The sequence below is a fragment of the Cydia amplana genome, chromosome 11 (genome assembly GCF_948474715.1).
Source record: "Cydia amplana chromosome 11, ilCydAmpl1.1, whole genome shotgun sequence".
NCBI lineage: Eukaryota > Metazoa > Arthropoda > Insecta > Lepidoptera > Tortricidae > Cydia > Cydia amplana.
The window spans coordinates 12,003,842-12,023,202 of record NC_086079.1 but is presented as its reverse complement, the minus strand read 5'-3'; the positions used below and the strand labels follow the sequence as shown (position 1 = coordinate 12,023,202).

The following is a 19,361-nucleotide window of genomic DNA, read 5'->3' as shown; positions in this document are numbered from 1 at the left end:
TGTTCCAAGTAGTACCAAGGACCATAAATAAATTGGTAGTACAGTCTTCAACCATTAAGTATTTTAGTTTCATTATAATTAATCAGTTCCTTTTTTTTTTGGATACGCTACAGCTGTGAGGTGAGGATTTTGTGTTTGTTTGGATCTGCTTGTAAGTTCTACTGCGCGGAATACTCGTACATTGCTAAGTGTGGTGTTATGCATAACACCTTCCTGCAGGAAGTAAGGCAAATCTGAGGGCCTACCGCCAACATCGAAAATTCGATAACCATTATCTGCCTCTCTATCTCTTGCATATTTGAGCGATTCAGGAGCAGAGGTAGATAATGATTTTAAATTAAGGATTCGATGTGGGCGGTAGACCCTCTGATATAATTAAACACTTATGCAGTTGCGAAGTATCTGAAACATAGACAATGTTTTGCATCCCCTTTTGGTATGCAAGTTCGCCGTTGGTTAGCTGGCTGTATAAACATATCGCTGCGTGGACGCAGTTCTCAGGCCGGGATCTTGAATCTGGCCGGATCGGAATGCGCTAATACCATTACCGGGACACTCACTATGGCCGCGTGGGCGGTGGAGCTTAAAACATGGCTTAGAATAAATTTAACAGGTATCGTTTTTATATTAACAATAAGTAAACAGCCACTTAAAGGCTGTAAAAATCTTTTACTGACCTAAGTTTGAAATTATAACTTTGATTGTATTGATAACTTCCTGATGTACCCGCGAGTCCGTTACTCCGTGTAGGTACCTATTTACATACGCACTAGATACTTACTTGAAATTAAAATGTACTTATTGATAATGACCCGGGTTAAAAAACGTCGATTATGCTTAGGTAAACGATAACACACCCTGGATCATGGTACACCAGTAGGACCTGCCACATTTATTAAGTATTTATTTATTTGTGCGTATTTCATTATTTATTTACTTATTGAAAAATACGGATAAACTATTAACGTACATTTAATTACTAATCTGACAATACCTGTGCGGTTATCCATCAGGCCGGTTGTTACATAAAACGTCAATTAGTTTAAAATATCAGAAGCTGTTGGCGTTTCCTAGCTATATTTGGAACATTTGTTTTTTTTTAAACGAAACAATTGCATAGCATGTTTTCGTCTGGAATTAAGTAATAAATTATTAATTTTATAAGTAAATAGGCTATTGTTGGATGGCTTGGAATACCTATAGTAAGTTCGGAAGAGACATTTGAGCGCGGAGAAACCTCGGCCGCGGCCGGCGCGGCGGCGCCAGCGGGGCGCGGTGTGAAATACTCAGGTGCATCCGAACCTGCCCACGACTAACCACAGCGTGCTCCAATCCCGACGTTTACGCTCCTACACTTTTCTCGTCATATTGAATGATGAAATAGTAGTTTGTGTTACAAGGGATCAAAATGATATATTTCCGTCAAGGGCGTACCTACACTGAACCCTGAATGAAGCGATGGATTCTACAATAGAATCCCGAACGTAGTGAGGGATTCTAAAGTAGAATCCTGAGCGTAATTAGGGATTCAAGTGTTAACGCCCAAGACGAAATAATTTTGATACCGTGTGACACATACTGCTTTTCACATCAACTATGAGGAAAATAAAAAAATCTTAGTGTTGACACAATCTGATGCTTAAACAGATTATTTAAGCTAAAAAAATAATGTGCAAAAAAAATTTTAAAATAGTGTGCTTGAACAGAAAAGTGCCACTTTGATCCCTCCTAGCAGGGAGGAAAAGTGCCACTTTGATCCCTCCTAGCAGGGAGGAAAAGTGCCACTTTGATCCCTCCTAGCAGGGAAGAAAAAGCTCTTTTCTGAATAGGAGGTGTGAAAATTAATTATAATCGCAATGCAAAACCCCGCAACGCACTTATGTTATGGGCCATTTACGAATTTACGAAATCATTTCACGAACAATTACCTACTTATTGAGATTTACACACAACTCAACACCTGATTGTATGTCGTTTAACAATCAAACTACTACCTATATACATCGTTTAAGAACTTTATGAAATTAATAACTTTACATTAATAATTGATAAAATAACATAGGTAATTACATATTAATAAACTATATTTGCATACTAGCGACCCGCCCCGGCTTCGCACGGGTTACACAATACCTTAACAAATTATATACTCGTATATGAAACTAAACCTTCCTCAATAATCAATCTATGTATTGATAAGTGAAAACCGCATGTAAATCCGTTCAGTAGTTTTTGAGTTTATCGCGAACATACAAACACAGATGTAATTATTTTTGAAAAGATGTGTCCCGCCGAGTTTGTTGCCGGTCCCATAATGGGATACCCTCCTCCAATTGAGGGGGGATTTAAATCTTCTCGGGGCAGAGGTGTAGGGTTGGAGCCGGTCTACCTAGCTTTATTTGACGTTCATAAGCGCATTGTAATTATGCCTACTTGAATAAACTATCTTTTATCTTTATCTTTATCTTTATCACACAAATAGACTGACGCGGCGCCGGCGGGGGACTTTGTTTTATAAAGTGTAGTGAAACCTAATTGTTTTAAGTTTGACCTTTAAAATACTTAACCCTTGCACAGTCTGTGCTATTAAAATCGCTGCCAACTTGGCTTGGTCTAACTCTATGTATACTGGTGTAACTATGTACTTATAAGTAAGTACATAGTAAAAAAATTAAAAATTCGTGTAGCGGTGTTGTAAAACCGAAACACACTGTGTACAAAACAGTCTCGAGATCCTTTCACGGCTGCGCGTGAGTCGTGATTTGATTCCCACAGAACAAACCATACCTTCATCCCTTTTTAACTCCTGTCGCATAAGCATCATTGTCTCTTTCTACCTGGAAAGCCTTTCGGTTTTGTTGATGCCCAGACGACACAATAAATTATCTTTTAGTTCAATTAGCTTGAAAAATGCCTTTAATGTTTCTGAGTGTACACAATAATTCATTGTTGTGTTGTAAAAAAGGATGCCGGTACCTATACAATTCTATGAAGCAGTCGGCATGTTTATATATATTATTGCTATCCTATTGTTAATGTTTGTTGAATTACCACTGCTTGTTATAATAAAGTTATCAATAGGTACTTACATTAAATATAAAACCGGCCAAGTGCGAGTCGGACTCGCGTTCCAAGGGTTCCGTACATTACACAATTTTTAACAATATATTTTTTATTCCGTCTGTCCCAGCCTATTTGCTCCGGAACTACTGGACCAATTAACTTGAAATTTGGTACATAAGTACATGTAAGTTTGTGACCCAAAGACGGACATATAACGTAAGCAAATTAATTTTAAATATGGAGGCCATATTTGGGGGGTCTTCTTCTTCTTCCTTGCTCCTTCCCACTTTAAGTGGGGTCGGCTCTCCTAATTATTTTGCGCCACGAGATTCTGTCGAGGGTTGTCGGGTCGGGGAAATCGTTTTTCTTAAGTAATTGGGTCACAAACTAGCATATTAAAAAATAAAGTTTTTCAAACTATATCGTGTTACATATCAAATAAAAGAGCTTATAATGAGCTCTTTCATTTGATATGTAACACGATATGGTTTGAAAAACTTTATTTTTTAATTTGCTCATTTACCCCCCAAAAGTGGCCTCCAAATTTAAATTTCATTTGTTTACGCTACACGTCCGTCTTTGGGTCACAAACTTACATATGTGTGCCAAATTTCAACTTAATTGATCCAGTGCTTTTGGAGAAAATAGGCTGTGACAGACGGACAGACGGACGGACAGACAGACGCACGAGTGATCCTATAAGGGTTCCGTTTTTTTCCTTTTGAGGTACGGACCCCTAAAAATAAGCCATGGAAATAATAATGCGAAATCATCTCTGCCTGTCTGTTTGTCTGTCAATCTGTCTGTTACTGGTGTATTAAAGCGAGTAAACCGAATGAGGCCTAAGCCCCTCTAGGTTAGAAAGTCAGATGCTAAATTGGGATTAGGTTGCCAACAGAAACCAGACTTCCTAATTGAGCAGTGGCGAGAATGCCGGGACATCCCAAGGAAAAACGGTCGTGAACAAAATGCCTGGTCTGGCTTAGAATAATTTGATCCTGGAGTTAGCGGAGTTATCATATATAAATTCCTCAAAAGGGCTATAAACTCCTTTCCCATCCTCAAAATGTGTATAAACTCCTTTCAAACAGACTTATTCCCTAGTCTAGTCTAGTGGTATAGTTAGTTAACTATTGTCCGCAGGAGTGACAACTTTTGTCGTAAAATTTGTGTGACCGATATAAAACAATCCCGTTTATTCTTCGATAAGTGACATTTTTGACAAGTCCGTATACATACCTATCCATAATTAACACAAACAGTCCGCATTGCTGTGTTTTGTTGACAACACACTACAATACTTAACCAACAGTCGGAAATATAAAATAAATCTTTCAGTTTCTTACACATGGTACGCCTACCCTACATAGATGTCATAGATTGATTGTCAGATTTATACCGTAGACCGGTATTCTCTTCTTGTAAGTAGGTAGGTACTGACTGCTATTATTGCTCGGCAGCACGGCACCAAAATCTTTATCAGATGTTATCGCGGATGTTAGCAGTGTCGTCATCTTATTGCGCAAGTTACTGACACCTAGCAAAATACATAATTACTATAAATGTAGAATTGTAGATGATATTTAAATAGAGTGATGGAAACGTACGTGTCTTGATGTATTTACGCGATGATGCGAATTTCATACTATGAAAAATATACATTATTTACTACCATTTATCTACATTATGTAATGTTGTCCCCGAATACTTATTTAGTATTTTTATTTTATGTTCCACCTGTCGCTGTACGCGTCTAAAACTTTTTAGGGTTCCGTAGCCAAATGGCAAAAAACGGAACCCTTATAGATTCGTCATGTCTGTCTGTCTGTCTGTCTGTCTGTCCGTCTGTCCGTCTGTCCGTCTGTCTGTCCGTCCGTATGTCACAGCCACTTTTCTCCGAAACTATAAGAACTATAGTGTTGAAACTTGGTAAGTAGATGTATTCTGTGAACCGCATTAAGATTTTCAAACAAAAATAAAAAAATAATAATAAATTTTTGGGGTTTGGGGAACTTTGAACTTCGAGTACTTCGAACTGAAACTCAAAAATTTTTTTTTTCATCAAACCCATACGTGTGGGGTGTCTATGGATAGGTCTTCAAAAATGATATTGAGGTTTCTAATATCATTTTTTTCTAAACTGAATAGTTTGCGTGAGAGACACTTCCAAAGTGGTAAAATGTGTGTCCCCTGGGGGGGGTGTGTCCCCTGGGGGGGGCCCTGTAACTTCTAAAATAAGAGAATGATAAAACTAAAAAAAATATATGATGTACATTACCATGTAAACTTCCACCGAAAATTGGTTTGAACGAGATCTAGTAAGTAGTTTTTTTTTATACGTCATAAATCGCCTAAATACGGAACCCTTCATGGGCGAGTCCGACTCGCACTTGGCCGCTTTTTTTAAATAACGCTGAGGTGCTAGTGCTATTTGTCCACCGTAATAAGTCGTTTGATCGATGGAGACCCAATTATCAAATAGCTGACATTTGGCTCGGTCGCCTACTCGCCTTCACTAAATAATGTAATGCATTGTGCACAATTGTACCCATATTTGTTAACAATGGGCCGTTACGTATTGACATCTGGTGGGTCTTCAACTAGCAGCACCGAGTCAAAAGACCCACTGCGATTTACTGACAAGTTATGCTCCTATGTGCTTTAACTCTTTGATCGTAGGGTCGAGATTTAGATATGGGATATAAAATCACGTTTAACCCCCCTGTATTTAATACTGCACTTTAGTGGTCGGAGTTAACGTTTGAATTCCCCCGGTGTAACAAAGAGTAGAAATTGCAGGATGTTAAATATCTCCGAATTGCCACTTGTATCATAATCGCGCGGCTGTCGAGGGGTGGCGGTTATTTGCACTTTTTGTGTGTTTTGCCAGTTGGCGCAAACATAATGTAATTTGTTGACATGGACTTAAATCGGCACAATGGAGATTTAAAACACGTGATGTAATAATGAACGCTTATTAGGTGGGTGAACAAAACACATGGTAAGTATGCTATTATGAACATCTTAGGTACTATCATTGAACTAACCATTGTAAGTACCTAGATGACATAAGTAAGTATTACCTATCTGAAGACTATTTTTATTACCGTAAACCTCCCAACTATAGTCCTAAGCTCCCAAGTATGGTCCAAAATTAACTGTAACAATTTTTTTTCGTTTCTTTTACTGTATTTTTTGTAGTTCTCTAAGGCAAGATTGTTTATAAATGGAAGAAAAAACTCGGAGTACCTAAATCAAAAGGAACATTGGTATTCATATATAATTTCCTTTTGAACTTGTGGACCATAAGTTGCAGTATTTGACTATAGTTGGGACTGGGAGGTTTTACGGTACCTACTTAATTCAGGGGAAGTATTTTTGGTCCGCGTAGCCATATATTTCTAATATTCCTGTTTTTGTTTGATAGGTATGTGAAATTTTAATGTTATCGCAAACCTGTGTAAGGTTTGGCACGGCACTATGACGATCGGCGCTTGAGGCCTTCACCTTGCGCACGGCACTTCTGTACAAGTTTCGTTAGGTTTGCACTCGCCACTAGTGCCGGATCCACATAGCGCGGCATTTAAACAGCTAACTCTGGTACGCCTCAACAGTTCTTCTCAAGCTCTACATGTACGAGTAGGTACTGACAGTTCTTTCTGTAAGAAATTAAAAAATCACGATGGCACCTGGTCCCCGTGTTGAAACGAATCAAATTAAATCGTCAGCTTTGGAGCTAATAGGCAATACTCCGCTCGTTGCTCTTGATCGATTGCACCCTGGACCTGGACGAATTCTAGCAAAATGTGAATTTATGAACCCGGGAGGATCCATCAAGGACCGATCTTCTTTGTACATGATAAATGCGGCTCTGAAGAACGGTGAGCTGAAACCTGGCAACCCGATTTTAGAAGTGACATCTGGCAACCAAGGCTGTGGTCTTGCCGTAGTCGCCGCTGTAAAAGATCACCCTTTGACCATATATATGTCTGCGGGCAACAGCGAACAGAGAGCGATACAAATGCAAGCGTGCGGTGCGAAGTGTATCCGAGTACCACAAGTTGAGGGTGTCTACGGCGAAGTCACTTATGCTGACGTTCAAGCGGCGGAAGAAGAATGTTTAAAAACCGTTGAAAGGACCGGCCACTTTCTTGTAAATCAGTTTTATAATGAAGCGAACATACAAGCTCACTACGAAATGACAGGACCCGAAATTTGGAGACAAACTGGTGGTCACGTGGATGTATTTGTAGCCATGGCCGGAACGAGCGGTACTTTCTCGGGAACATCTAAATATTTAAAAGAGAAGAATCCTGCAATTAAAGCCTACATAATTGAGCCAGAAGGAGCGGAGGCCATAGCCGGCAAGCCCGTCTGGAAGGCGTGTCACAAGCTGCAGGGCTCCGGCTACGGCGTGGTGCCGGCGCTCTTCAAGTACGATGTGATGGATGGAATGCTTAGCGTATCGGACGAGGAGGCCGTGCACTACAAGCGGCTGCTGGGCGAGAAGGAGGGGCTGTACGTGGGCTACACGAGCGGCGCCAACGTGGCCGCCGCCGTCAAGCTGCTGCAGTCAGGAAACCTGCCCGAGGACGCCTGGGTGGTCACCATGCTCAACGACACAGGGTTGAAATACTCGCCCACACCTGACGAAATCAGAAGTGATGATAGTTAAGTTAATCTTCTTTATTATTTACATTAAAATAATGTCACACATATTTACATAAGTAATGAATGTAGTTAAGTAAAACATTGTCAACATTATTTTAACGAAAATAATAATCACTAGAATTAAAATATTTATTTTCTTGAATAAGTTGTAACATCAGATTATTACCTAGTGTTATTCTATTTCGTAAATCACTTGCAGCTGCATTTCGAGAAGGGATGCCGGACTTCGCAAATAAACAATTCTAAATAATTAGAGGGAACTGTTGATAATTAGCCAATTTGGAGTTTTTATCGCAGCCCTTGCCTAGAGCGGGCCGACCTAAAAAACTGTTGCAAATGCCCAAGCCGACGCCGTTTACTAAAACTGCCAAACGGCATTCGCTCGTAAACAGCGGAGAGCCGCCCACCTAACAAGCGGAGATTTTTTAATAATTGCCACCAGCTGCAGCGGCAGGATAGATCAGATGTTTTTGCGGATTCTGCATGGACATCTCCCTAATAGGCTGTTGTGAAATCAACGGCGCTAAATTACAGCGCGAATAGCCGGCTGCAAACTAATGGCCAAGATCTCCGCTTATTTAGGCGAAAATTATGATTCTTCGTTCCTTATATTAGGTAGGTAATTTAGGTATCCTCATGAATATGTAGAAAGATTCGCAAAGACGACCCGTCACAAGGTGAACTTCTTATCTAAAGACAAACTAAATGAAATCAAATAATTACTTATTAAACCAACAATTATCTGCTACAATTAAAAAAATACGATTTCACCCTTTATATGCGGGTGACACCGGATACCAACATTTATATGATTTAAACTATTTAAAGTATTTAAACACTCTACTTTTCATTTTGAATACGAGACTAAGCCAAATGGGTATTTTACAACTATGCCTACCTATTTTACATTTACAGACCATGAATGACTAAGTATAGTATAGAAAAGCTTGTAGTATTCCGATTATTGTATGCAAGTAAATATTTTTCGGAAATAAACAATTCTTATTTTATTTATTTTTAATTTTATATCATCCGGATCCCGTCTGCTTCTACTCAACGACTATGTTTTTACAAATCAATAGTTTCACGACTTTCATGCAATCATAATAATGTAAAACGGTGAAATTGAGGAATAAAAATGCAAATCATTACTTAAACGGCACTGTTTTGACGTAAATCAATAAATTAGCATTCAAATCCACCTAAACAGGTACTGAGTGGATACGTGATGAAAATAGTAAGAAAATTAGATCAAACACCTTTATTTTTATTTCTTCGACACACCCGTTAACAAATTTGCACGCTTCCTGAGACGGATGACTGTCTGTGTTATCTTACTTGTCAGGTGCGACTCAGAGATATAATGTGAAATAGATGGTTATCTGGTTTTACCCGCTATCTGGTTTCACCCCCCTTTCCCCTAACTATGTAAAGTACAGTGCTATTATACCTATAAATATATTGTGTGGATGCAAAGGAGTTTGTTTTCCGTCTATGCAAGTAAAGTGATAAAAACTCTCCGTTCAATAAACTACTTAAAGATATCAGGCAATAATATTTAAAAGCGCTGGTGGCCTAGCGGTAAGAGCGTGCGACTTTCAATTCGGAGGTCGCAGGTTCGAACCCCGGCTCGTACCAATGAGTTTTTCGGAACTTATGTACGAAATATCATTTGATATTCACCAATCGCTTTTCGGTGAAGGAAAACATTGTGAGGAAACCGGACTAATCCCAAGAAGGCCTAGTTTACCCTCTGGGTTGGAAGGTCAGATGGCAGTCGCTTTCGTAAAAACTAGTGCCTACGCCAATTCCTGGGATTAGTTGCCAAGCGGACCCCAGGCTCCCATGAGCCGTGGCAAAATGCCGGGACAACGCGAGGAAGATGATGATCAGGCAATAATATTTGCTCGGGCTAGATGGACCCTTATAAGTAGGCAAACATTTTGGATCATTAATGGGTAGGTAAGTATTATTACCCCTCGGGCTTATTTGCGCAGATCGGTCCACGACGTGTTTGTCGTCGTGCCTCGCTCGTCGTAGCGAAGGTTTAGCGAGTAGGTACCATAACAATATTCATTCTTATTTATAAAACAACTCTTTTAATATATTTATTTCAAGAAATATAAACAACATAAAGTAACCTAAATAAAATTAAAACTACCTACAAAACTAAAACTACTACTTAAAAAAGGAAAACTAAAAATCTATATCTAAAGAGGGCCCCTGGGGCATAGTACCAAAGATACTGGCAGCATTTCCTCGCTGAATTGCAACGCTTATTCGTTGAGCGAGGAAGCTGCCAGCTCTTATGTCCCCAGTGACCTCAACCAGCCGTTTGGCCAAATATGTAAATAGATTTTGAGCTCCCTTATTTTGTGAATTAATTAAGAGTATTTTTCGGCAGTTGATATACCTTCTCGTAAGTTTGTAACTATTGGCAACAAACAAACAAAAATTACTGTTGTTTTATATAACTATATAAGGTGTCCGAAACCTTATTTTGATATTCATCATCGTGGTCAATTCATCATCTGTTCTTTCACAAGTCAAGTAACTAGGAGTCCTGTACTCCTGTAGTAAATTGCTCAGCATTACTTACTATTGATGATATAAGTGGTTTAGCATCGAAAAGGGTGTTAGGCAGGGATGTGTAGCGTCACCGTGGCTGTTTAATCTGTTCATGGACAGTAGTTTGCAGGATTTGAGAAATGATGAATGTGGGCTGAAAATGAGTGGGTTACCTGTCAAATGTCTTCTTTACGCTGATGACCTGGTACTGCTAGCGTCATCGGGCGAGGAGTTGCAGGAGATGGTAACTAGAATGCATGGGTCTTTTGAAAGGAAAGGAATGAAAATTAATGTAAGCAAGACGTAAGTAATGGTATTTGAGAAGGAAGAAAATATGACTAACTGTGAGATTTTGATTGGTCAAGAAAGAGTGCAACAAGTGAAAGAGTTTGTGTATCTGGGGACCTTGTTCACTAGGGACGGTAAGCATGATAAGGACATTGAAAGGAGAGTGAATGCTGGAAATCGCGTGAATGGGGCACTTAACGCTTTTATGAGCAGCCAAAAGGTGTCGCAAAAAGCACGGTTGGCTGTGCATAGAGGAGTGTTGGTGCCTACACTCATGTATGGTAGCGAAAGTTGGGTATGGCAGAAGAGGCATCAGAGCCAAGTGAATGCAGTGGAAATGAGAGCGTTGAGAAGTGTGTGTGGTGTGAGATTACAAGATAGAATTAGGAACAGTGTGATAAGGGAAAAGTGTGGACTGAACGAAGATGTAGTGACAAAAATTGAGAAAGGTATGTTGAGATGGTTTGGACACATGGAAAGAATGAGTGAAAGAAGGCTGACAAAGAGAGTGTATAAGGGAGAAGTAGAAGAGGGAGTTGGAAGGGGCAGACCTCGGCGGACTTTCTAAGCTTCGATCAGATCGGGGAAATCCTGAAGAAAGGCCAGGTCAAGAGCACCCTAAACCGGCGAGCGTGTATGAGGAAGATTATGAGTAAGTAACGGAAGCGAAAGAGGTATGTCAGGATCGTAGCAAGTGGAAATCCCCACGGATTCTCTGCCTACCCCTCCGGGAAATAGGCATGATTATATGTATGTATATGTATGTATGTAAGTGTCAAAAGATAATAATATATGTCGTCGTATCAACAATCAACATGATAAAGTTATCTTAGGCAAGTTCACCGTTTTGCTTTCTTGTTGCTTGCTTGCCTATGTGTTTATTTACTTATAGCTATTCCTTGTCTGTTTATTTCCTCTCCTATATCTATTAAGACAATAATCTGCAGTATCAATAGAGTCGGTGGCTGCATTAGTGCTGGCCCGCTTACGTGAGATAGTGCGCATCCAGGGAATCGGTTTAATCTGAGTCAATATTGACGCGGTCGCGACGCTGTGGGAACGCCGCAGTGTGCACAGGTGGCGAGTCTTCAAACATCACATACAGGAAGTATATTTTCGTCATTCTTTAATGATGGATTTAACAGGTTCACTAGGAAATTTTGGATTAGGTAATTAAAACTGCTTGTGTGCGTTATATAACATATATATAGGTTAAATCTAGGTACCTACATACGTACCAACCATAAAGCATATTGAATAGTATGGTACCTACCAGTGGCGGCGCGTCAAACATATCCATAGGCAATCCGGGCCTAATTTGACACATATTTCCTTTACAACTCTCCTTAAACGTCCAAAAACAGGCAAGCCGGTGGGAATCGGCTTTTATGGACGCGCCGCCACTGGTACCTACATAATACCAGAAGGGCAATTTAGATACATGACCCGCTAAAATTACTGAAGTAGGTATCCAGAATACGGTGAATGACGTTTTTACCATTTTACTCTAATATGGGGATTGCACCACAGTTATTGCGTAAGACTCACTTAGATGATGCCTTAATGATCACCAATAAATAATACGTACTTACGATTCGGCATCGGGCACAGTAAAAAATGATTTAAGTATATAACCTATTTTATTATAAATAAATTATTCTTATTCTTATTCTTAAATATTATTTTATATTCTTCAGTCTACCTATATCATGTCCTTAACCTACCCAATGAAGAAATCTCACCTCCCTTACCTGTTCAGTTGCTCTCATATGGGTGTGGAAGCCTTGAGCCTATTTTTGTTTAAAATGTGTTCATACTCTAAACATATTACCATTTAATATTACCATTTAATATTACCATTTAATATTACCATTTAATATTACCATTTAATATTTCCTAGTCATTGTCATTTAAATTGTTAGCTGGATTTCGTCGACAACTTAACTGACAGGTTTCCAAAATATATTATATATATACATATACGTATACAAAGTAATAAATTGTCAGTTGTAATGTTGTGAGCCTGTCTGTTGGGTAGTACGATGGATCTCTCTCTACCACTCAGTATCAACTCCTATGTTTCTACAATAACGCTTGTAAATTTCGGCACTGTTTGTCTTCTCTGTAATCCATCCTTTGTATCTTTTGATGTAATGACTGTTTGTTGCCATAATAAAATAAAATAAAAAAATAAAATACTCATGTAAGTCAAATCATCCTATATAAAATCGCCGTGTTTAAAAAAATATTAAATTGTCTGAGTTTATTGCCACTGATAGGAAACTTCCACTTACACATTGTATTTTTAGGCACTAAGTTATTTCAATATCTTTTATCAGTTTCATGACTCCAAAAAGGAATTGCTGGTTTAGCACACTGCATTCCAAATACTCAATATAATTATGTGTACCTAATTTTTAAATAGGTACTTTGATATACTCACAACTTAATTGAGTTTGTTGTACGTAGTATAGGTAGTTGTGTAATTGTAATAAAATCTGATCTAATCAACTTTTGTTGATTTTCTTTTCCTTATATATAATTTGTTGAACATAATGCGATGTCTAAAACCCTAATGAAAACATGTCTAGATAAGTAGTCAGATACCAACTTACAATACATGTTTTATTTGCCGGATGCCGGTTTTGTTTTTTCAAATTATGCGTACCCGTTCAATACTTAAGTTCAATGGTAAGATATACCTAAGTAGGTATCATTTATTGAGTTACTGGCTCAACCAAATAAAGATTTACTGAAAACTGAAAATTCCAGTCTTTTTACTGCCACAATTGCTTATTGCATAGCTTGATGCTTACATCTGATTTATCTCCTAAGCTACAACTCGCGTATATATTACCAGTAACTACATATCAAAGGCGGTTCTATCGTTACTTGGCGTAGTTTACGAGCGGCATTTGTCTGGCGATTGTGAGGCCGCTAATAAATTTCTCCGGCCCAGGGCGAGTGGGCGTGGAGAAAATTGTCATTTTCCTGCGCAGGTGTTGTGCGGATTTTCTATACTAGCGTAATGAGCGCGCGCGCACCTGCCGCCGCCGCCGCGCTGATTGCGGCCGCAGCAGTTTTTGCAACGTAATGACATCCTGCGCTGCCCAGTGCCCAGGCTGTAATAGAACACGACCGATTTGTGATTAGAAATTGAAAAAACTAATTAAACTGGGTAAGTAAAGACTCAGGCAGAATATAAGCAAGAAGTGTGGAAATTACGATACAAACGTTACGATAGTTAGTTAATTGGCACAAACCACAAAAACAATGGATTTAAGTATACAGTTCTTTTGCGCTAAGACAACATTAATTACCGTGTACATTGCGATATCGCACTGAAACCCTGAAAATTTTAAAGTTCTATCGCGAAATATGTGTTCAAAACGCGAATGTTTGAAATCTCTTGAATGCTTGAATGCTCTTGAAATTAACCTAACCTAACTTAAACAAGTAATAGGTTAGATGTTGGGTAAGGTTAGGTACTGCAGGAACTTATTTTAACTATTTCAGCTTCATGTCTGCGTGTGAATAAATATCTCACTCTTTATTAATTAAACGTCTACTTACGTCTACTACTACGTCTAATCTCAGTGTAGGTACCTTCTTAATATGTAAATCCAATAGGATTCTAATTGGATATATGGTGTGACGAACTCACTTGAACTGCCGGCAGCTGGCGGGTGGGCGATCGCTGCGTAATGAATGAGGTAATGTTAGAAGCAATAGTCTTGATTCAAATGTGTATGTAAGTCGGTACAGTTGGTATTTAATCAAATCTAGCGCCGCGCGCATTGGCCGCCGCCAGCAGGTGCTCGCGCCATTCCTATTAGAATCGTGTTAGAGGGCCCGTAATTATTGGATGCTGCCACCTGCCTCATGCATGCTTATTTATTAAACTATCTAATGTTTACGGAAATCGCGTCTTCGTGATGCCTCATTTAAATACTCCCCTGGCTTGCTGTTGAGCTAGGTTCAGTAAACTTTACAGGAAGGAGCGACTAGCATACTCGTACTTTATCACCCATGTTTAATAGAATTACAATAAATGGTTTATGTTACACACTTATAGGTATACCTAATCGAATATACAGGTAGGCTTCCTAACTAGATAATAGCATACCTATGTAATCTCATAAAGTTGGATCTAACTACTCAAAATCTTATGTAGTCGACTAATGGTCGTACATATGCCGAATTTCGATCAACATTTTGGCAGATTGATACAAATCTAAGGTCAACTCCTTCTTAAATAATTTGCATCTACATACTATAACAACTCGTTCTTGGTAAAAAAAAACATAAATGGGCGCTATTTATTTACTTTTACATGTTGAGTGTAAGTATAAACTGTTTATCTGTAGTTTACAAAAGCACAATAAATTATTTGACATTGACGACTTACTGTGTAGGTGAGTACGAGTATAATCTTCATGAAAAAAAAATCGTAAGTGGACATGATTTTTGCAACTATGACTCTGTAACTTTATGTTATTACCTAAATATTTTAAATTGAAAATGTGCGTATTGCGAAAAAAAACATAACTAAGCCGTGTTAACGCTACGCTTGAGTAGCTACTTACGGTATCACATAGGATATTGTTCATTTATAGTATTTTATGCAATCGTTGTTTAAGAGAGGTCAAAAAAGGCGAGTGGCGTGAGTAACAATTTGAGACGAAGCCGAAAATTGTTAATAAAGACGCCACGAGTATTTTTTGACTCAGTTAAACAACGTTGCATACAATACTTTTTCTACGACCAAGCACTTACTTTGAAAGAAAATTGTAAATTTAACAAATATTTTTCATTCAAGAAGAAGAAGAAGTAGCAAAGAAGGCGGGAAAATAATGAATGAAATTAAAAAAAAACATGTCTATGGTTCACTTGTTTGTCAGAGATGACATTTAAAATAAGGTTGGCAAAAATTTATGTATTTCATACAATATTTTTTAAGCGGTCATTACACGAAGTATCGAAAAAGTGCTAAAAAGATATTGCGTGTATGCACAAATTCTTTTTTGGGGAATAGACTAAAGACTTGCCTTGGCAACTATAAGGTAGGGTTTTAAAGGTGTGAGCACGACCCTTTAAATGACAAATAAAAGTACGGGAGTAGATAAAAAATATTTAAGTACTAACGCATACCCATCATTAAGATTCATTAAAATAATGCCACAAGTTCTATTATCCTTTATTTACGACTCGGCATATCTTACAAATACAAGGAAGCGACAACATTAAAACAAGTTTAGAAAAGAACATAAATAAGAGGCATGTATCTGGGAGGCTCTAACGCTGCTCTAACGGCCGCCACCTGCCGCGGCACTTTTTAATCTTGTTACTTACCATGCCTTATACGTACGTCTAGAATTACACTATTACACTGCAAGAGGGCAACGAATATACAGAACTGTCCAAAACTTAAACACGTAATCTAGTTATGTACTTGCAAGATATTGTTACCGCATTATTAAATTCACGTAAATAAGTACGTACGTTTATGAAGATTTTTGATAAACTTTTTGAGGCAGTTTTTCGGCTAGAAACGTGCTTTAACTCGTTAAGGGACGAGTAGCTACTATAATATCGCTACACTTACCTACAATTATGATAAGTAGTGAGTGTACATAGTGACGTTACGGGGCTTAGTTTTTCAAAATGACACAACACGACAGGGCACGTATAGTTGCAAATTTTACAGTTCGGCCGTGACATTGAATACCAGCCAGTCACTTCACCCTATCAATTTCTCGAGTTAAATGGGGTCCAGTGCTACGTGCTACGAAAAACTACAGTGCTACGTAATAATGATGATGAGCAAGCACAGACCACCACGGTTTTTTTAAAGCATACATCTAAACATGATCGATTATGGCGTTATATGTTATGACCGTATGTCGACTTGCTATGTCTTCACAAGAAAATAAAATTATTTTAAGAGACGCTTTCCAACGAAAACATATTGAAATTGGCTATAACATATTCCTCTCTTCTTTTTATTTTCTAAGTACAATGATAAATGCTGTAGGCGAGTGTTACAATGTAATAATCTTTTGGAAGCCGGTCTATGATATGTTGTATGACTTGTACGGCTTCGAAGCTTTGCGGCCGTTGAACTCTCCTGTCTATCCTATTAAATAGGAATGTAAAATATGATTCCTGTGTCTATGGTCGGTCATAGTCCTGCGGTTAATAGAAGTGATTTGAGCGTCGAACGCCGCGAGCGCTGCTGCGTCGTCCTGTCACCTGCCCGCTACGTTCCCGCCGAGATTGCAGACACCTGTGCGAGTGTGCGCATGCGAGGATCTCGATGTTTGCTTGTCACGCTCGGTGTTGAGTGTGCTCGGTAAACCGATCATGACATTCCGTAAAACCTCCCAGCTATGGTCCAAGATGAACTCGAATATCTTTTTTCAGCTGTGACTATTATTTGAATGTCGTAGTTCTATGGCCAGATATATATTTATAAATGGATGGATAAACTTAAAACACAAACCATAAATAACCTTTTTATTTACACTTAATTACATTTTGAACTTGTGGACCATAGTTGCAGTACTGGACCATGGTCTAATAAAACATGGTCTTCTCTTCCCAGAGTGTCACTTGCCTACGTCACAATAACATTGCCACTTTATTTCAACATAACATGTTACATGGGTACATTATATATATGGTTAATAAGTTAAAATATTTCTTTATAAATTTATAATTTTCATTTATATGTATTTTATCTTAAATTTTACAATAACACGTCATTTTTAATTATTCGTTAGCAATATCTTCCGATTCACGAAATAAATTTCAGACGTTCGGGTAATTCTGTTTACACTACTGGCAACACAGGATAGCGCTGTCACATTTGACAATCCGCCATTTTGTCCCTGACCGTCATCCTTGTCGAACCCGTGTTAATTGTTATTTCCTTCTCGCTCAGTGTCAGCAGTCGCAGTGTTTTCCAAACTTTTCACGTCGTAAGATTGGTAATTAATGTTTTGTTACGAAAATGGTTGGCTGCTCTATTCGGAACTGTAAGAGTAGGAGTGAAAAGTGCAGTATAGATTTGTTTTATTTTACTATGTTTTTACATGAATAACTTAAAATTAATGCCGTTAAAATAATTTTCACCGTTGGTTAAAATTCTCCCACATTTTAAAGTTTGAGAACCTGTAAACAGCATGATGACGTAGGCAAGTGACAGTTAGGTCATTCGCGAATCTCGGAAGAGAGTACCAGGCGGAGTATATTATTATACCATGTACTGTACGGATATGATGGTCGTTCTTGTCTACGTGACAGCGTGATAAAACGGTGTCCGTCACTTTCTTTCCCACGGTGTTAAACAGTGACAGTTATTTTATCACGTGGATAAAGATGGATAAAGCTATCCATAATAGGCTGGCTGGACTATGGTCGGGTCGTTTTAAGGTTCTTTAGATTTTTTACGAGCGAATGTAGACTAAGGGCCAGTTACGCCATCTACCTACTATTGACGAACTGATCAACGTCTCTCGACAGTGAACTATGAAACTTCCCATAAGTATCATCAAATTTAAATAGCATTAGGATGTAGGTACCTTCGTAACAATAATAAGATCCCCAGCTACTTTCATATTTATTTTCACTGTGACAAAGTGACACATATATCAAATTTCTCGACTGTACGTTAAGTACGACCTACAATAGATAGGTATTTAAGCCAGTTTGTCGTCAGCGTCAATACGAAGAAAGTGTGAAAATACCTCCATACTTATGTCGGGTATGCAATGCACCTCGTGTCGCGCATTCCGCCACGGCCAATCCGGCGTTGTCGATGCACGATTACATAACTACGGACAACTTAATCTATGACCTGTAAATGTGGCAGATAACTCGAATAAATCATCACCACATAGGATTACGATACACGTGACGACGGCTTTCCGATAGCTCTAAATCATTACAATGTGGAGGAGTGCTTGTTTGTCATCCAATACGCGCCTTACATCATGATTGTTTTGATAACGGCTTTAAATAGTAGTTTATGCAACAGTGATATAATAAGGGTTCTTAAAATTCAAGGGTCGAAGTTACAAAACGAGACGTAGTCGAGTTTTGTAAAAAAAGACCCGAGAATTTTAAGAACCAATTATGAGCTGTTGCATACATTACTTTTTCTATGACAGCTGCAGCAAAAAAAAAAAAAAAAAAAAAAAAAAAAAAAAAAAAAAAAAAAAAAAAAGAGTTATTATTAAAAAAAAAGAGTTATTATTTAAAAAAAATTGAGTTATTATTTAAAAAAAAAAAAGAGTTATTATTGTAAATGAAAACATACCTCTTTCAATCAAGATGATCGGAACTTGTATCTTTAAAAAAAATAAAGCAGTTGTATTATACTCATAAGATGACTGCTAGCAGTCATCTTATGAGCCTATAGACAAAGCATTCAAATGACATTGCTTTAGATATCACTGTCAGTCATTTAATTGACACATTTAAGTGCTGGAGTAGAAAAAGATTATATTGCTATCATATGTCATTTTTGTTTTTTGTGAGATTTCCGTTGTGTAAACAAAACTGTTATCCAAGTTCACAAGTATATATATATATATATATATATATATATATATATATATATATATATGTAAAGAAAACAGTAATACCTATTTTCTTAATGTTAACCTTTATGCGGCTCGCCGCTTTAGCCATAGACTTTGCCAAGTGTCATGAATAACAGTTAAGACATTGACATTCATCATTGGAAAAAATATGAAAGGATTAATTAG

The 19,361-nt window shown here is 38.1% G+C and overlaps 1 protein-coding gene across 1 annotated transcript; it reads left to right on the top strand.

Annotated features, from left to right (window-relative positions):
• Positions 1-6,718: 6,718 nt before the first annotated feature.
• LOC134652275 (uncharacterized) lies at positions 6,719-7,738 on the top strand. Its single transcript, XM_063507447.1, has one exon. The coding sequence runs from the start codon at positions 6,746-6,748 to the stop codon at positions 7,736-7,738; it is 993 nt and encodes a 330-aa protein (XP_063363517.1). The 5' UTR covers positions 6,719-6,745.
• The last annotated feature ends 11,623 nt before the right edge of the window (positions 7,739-19,361 follow it).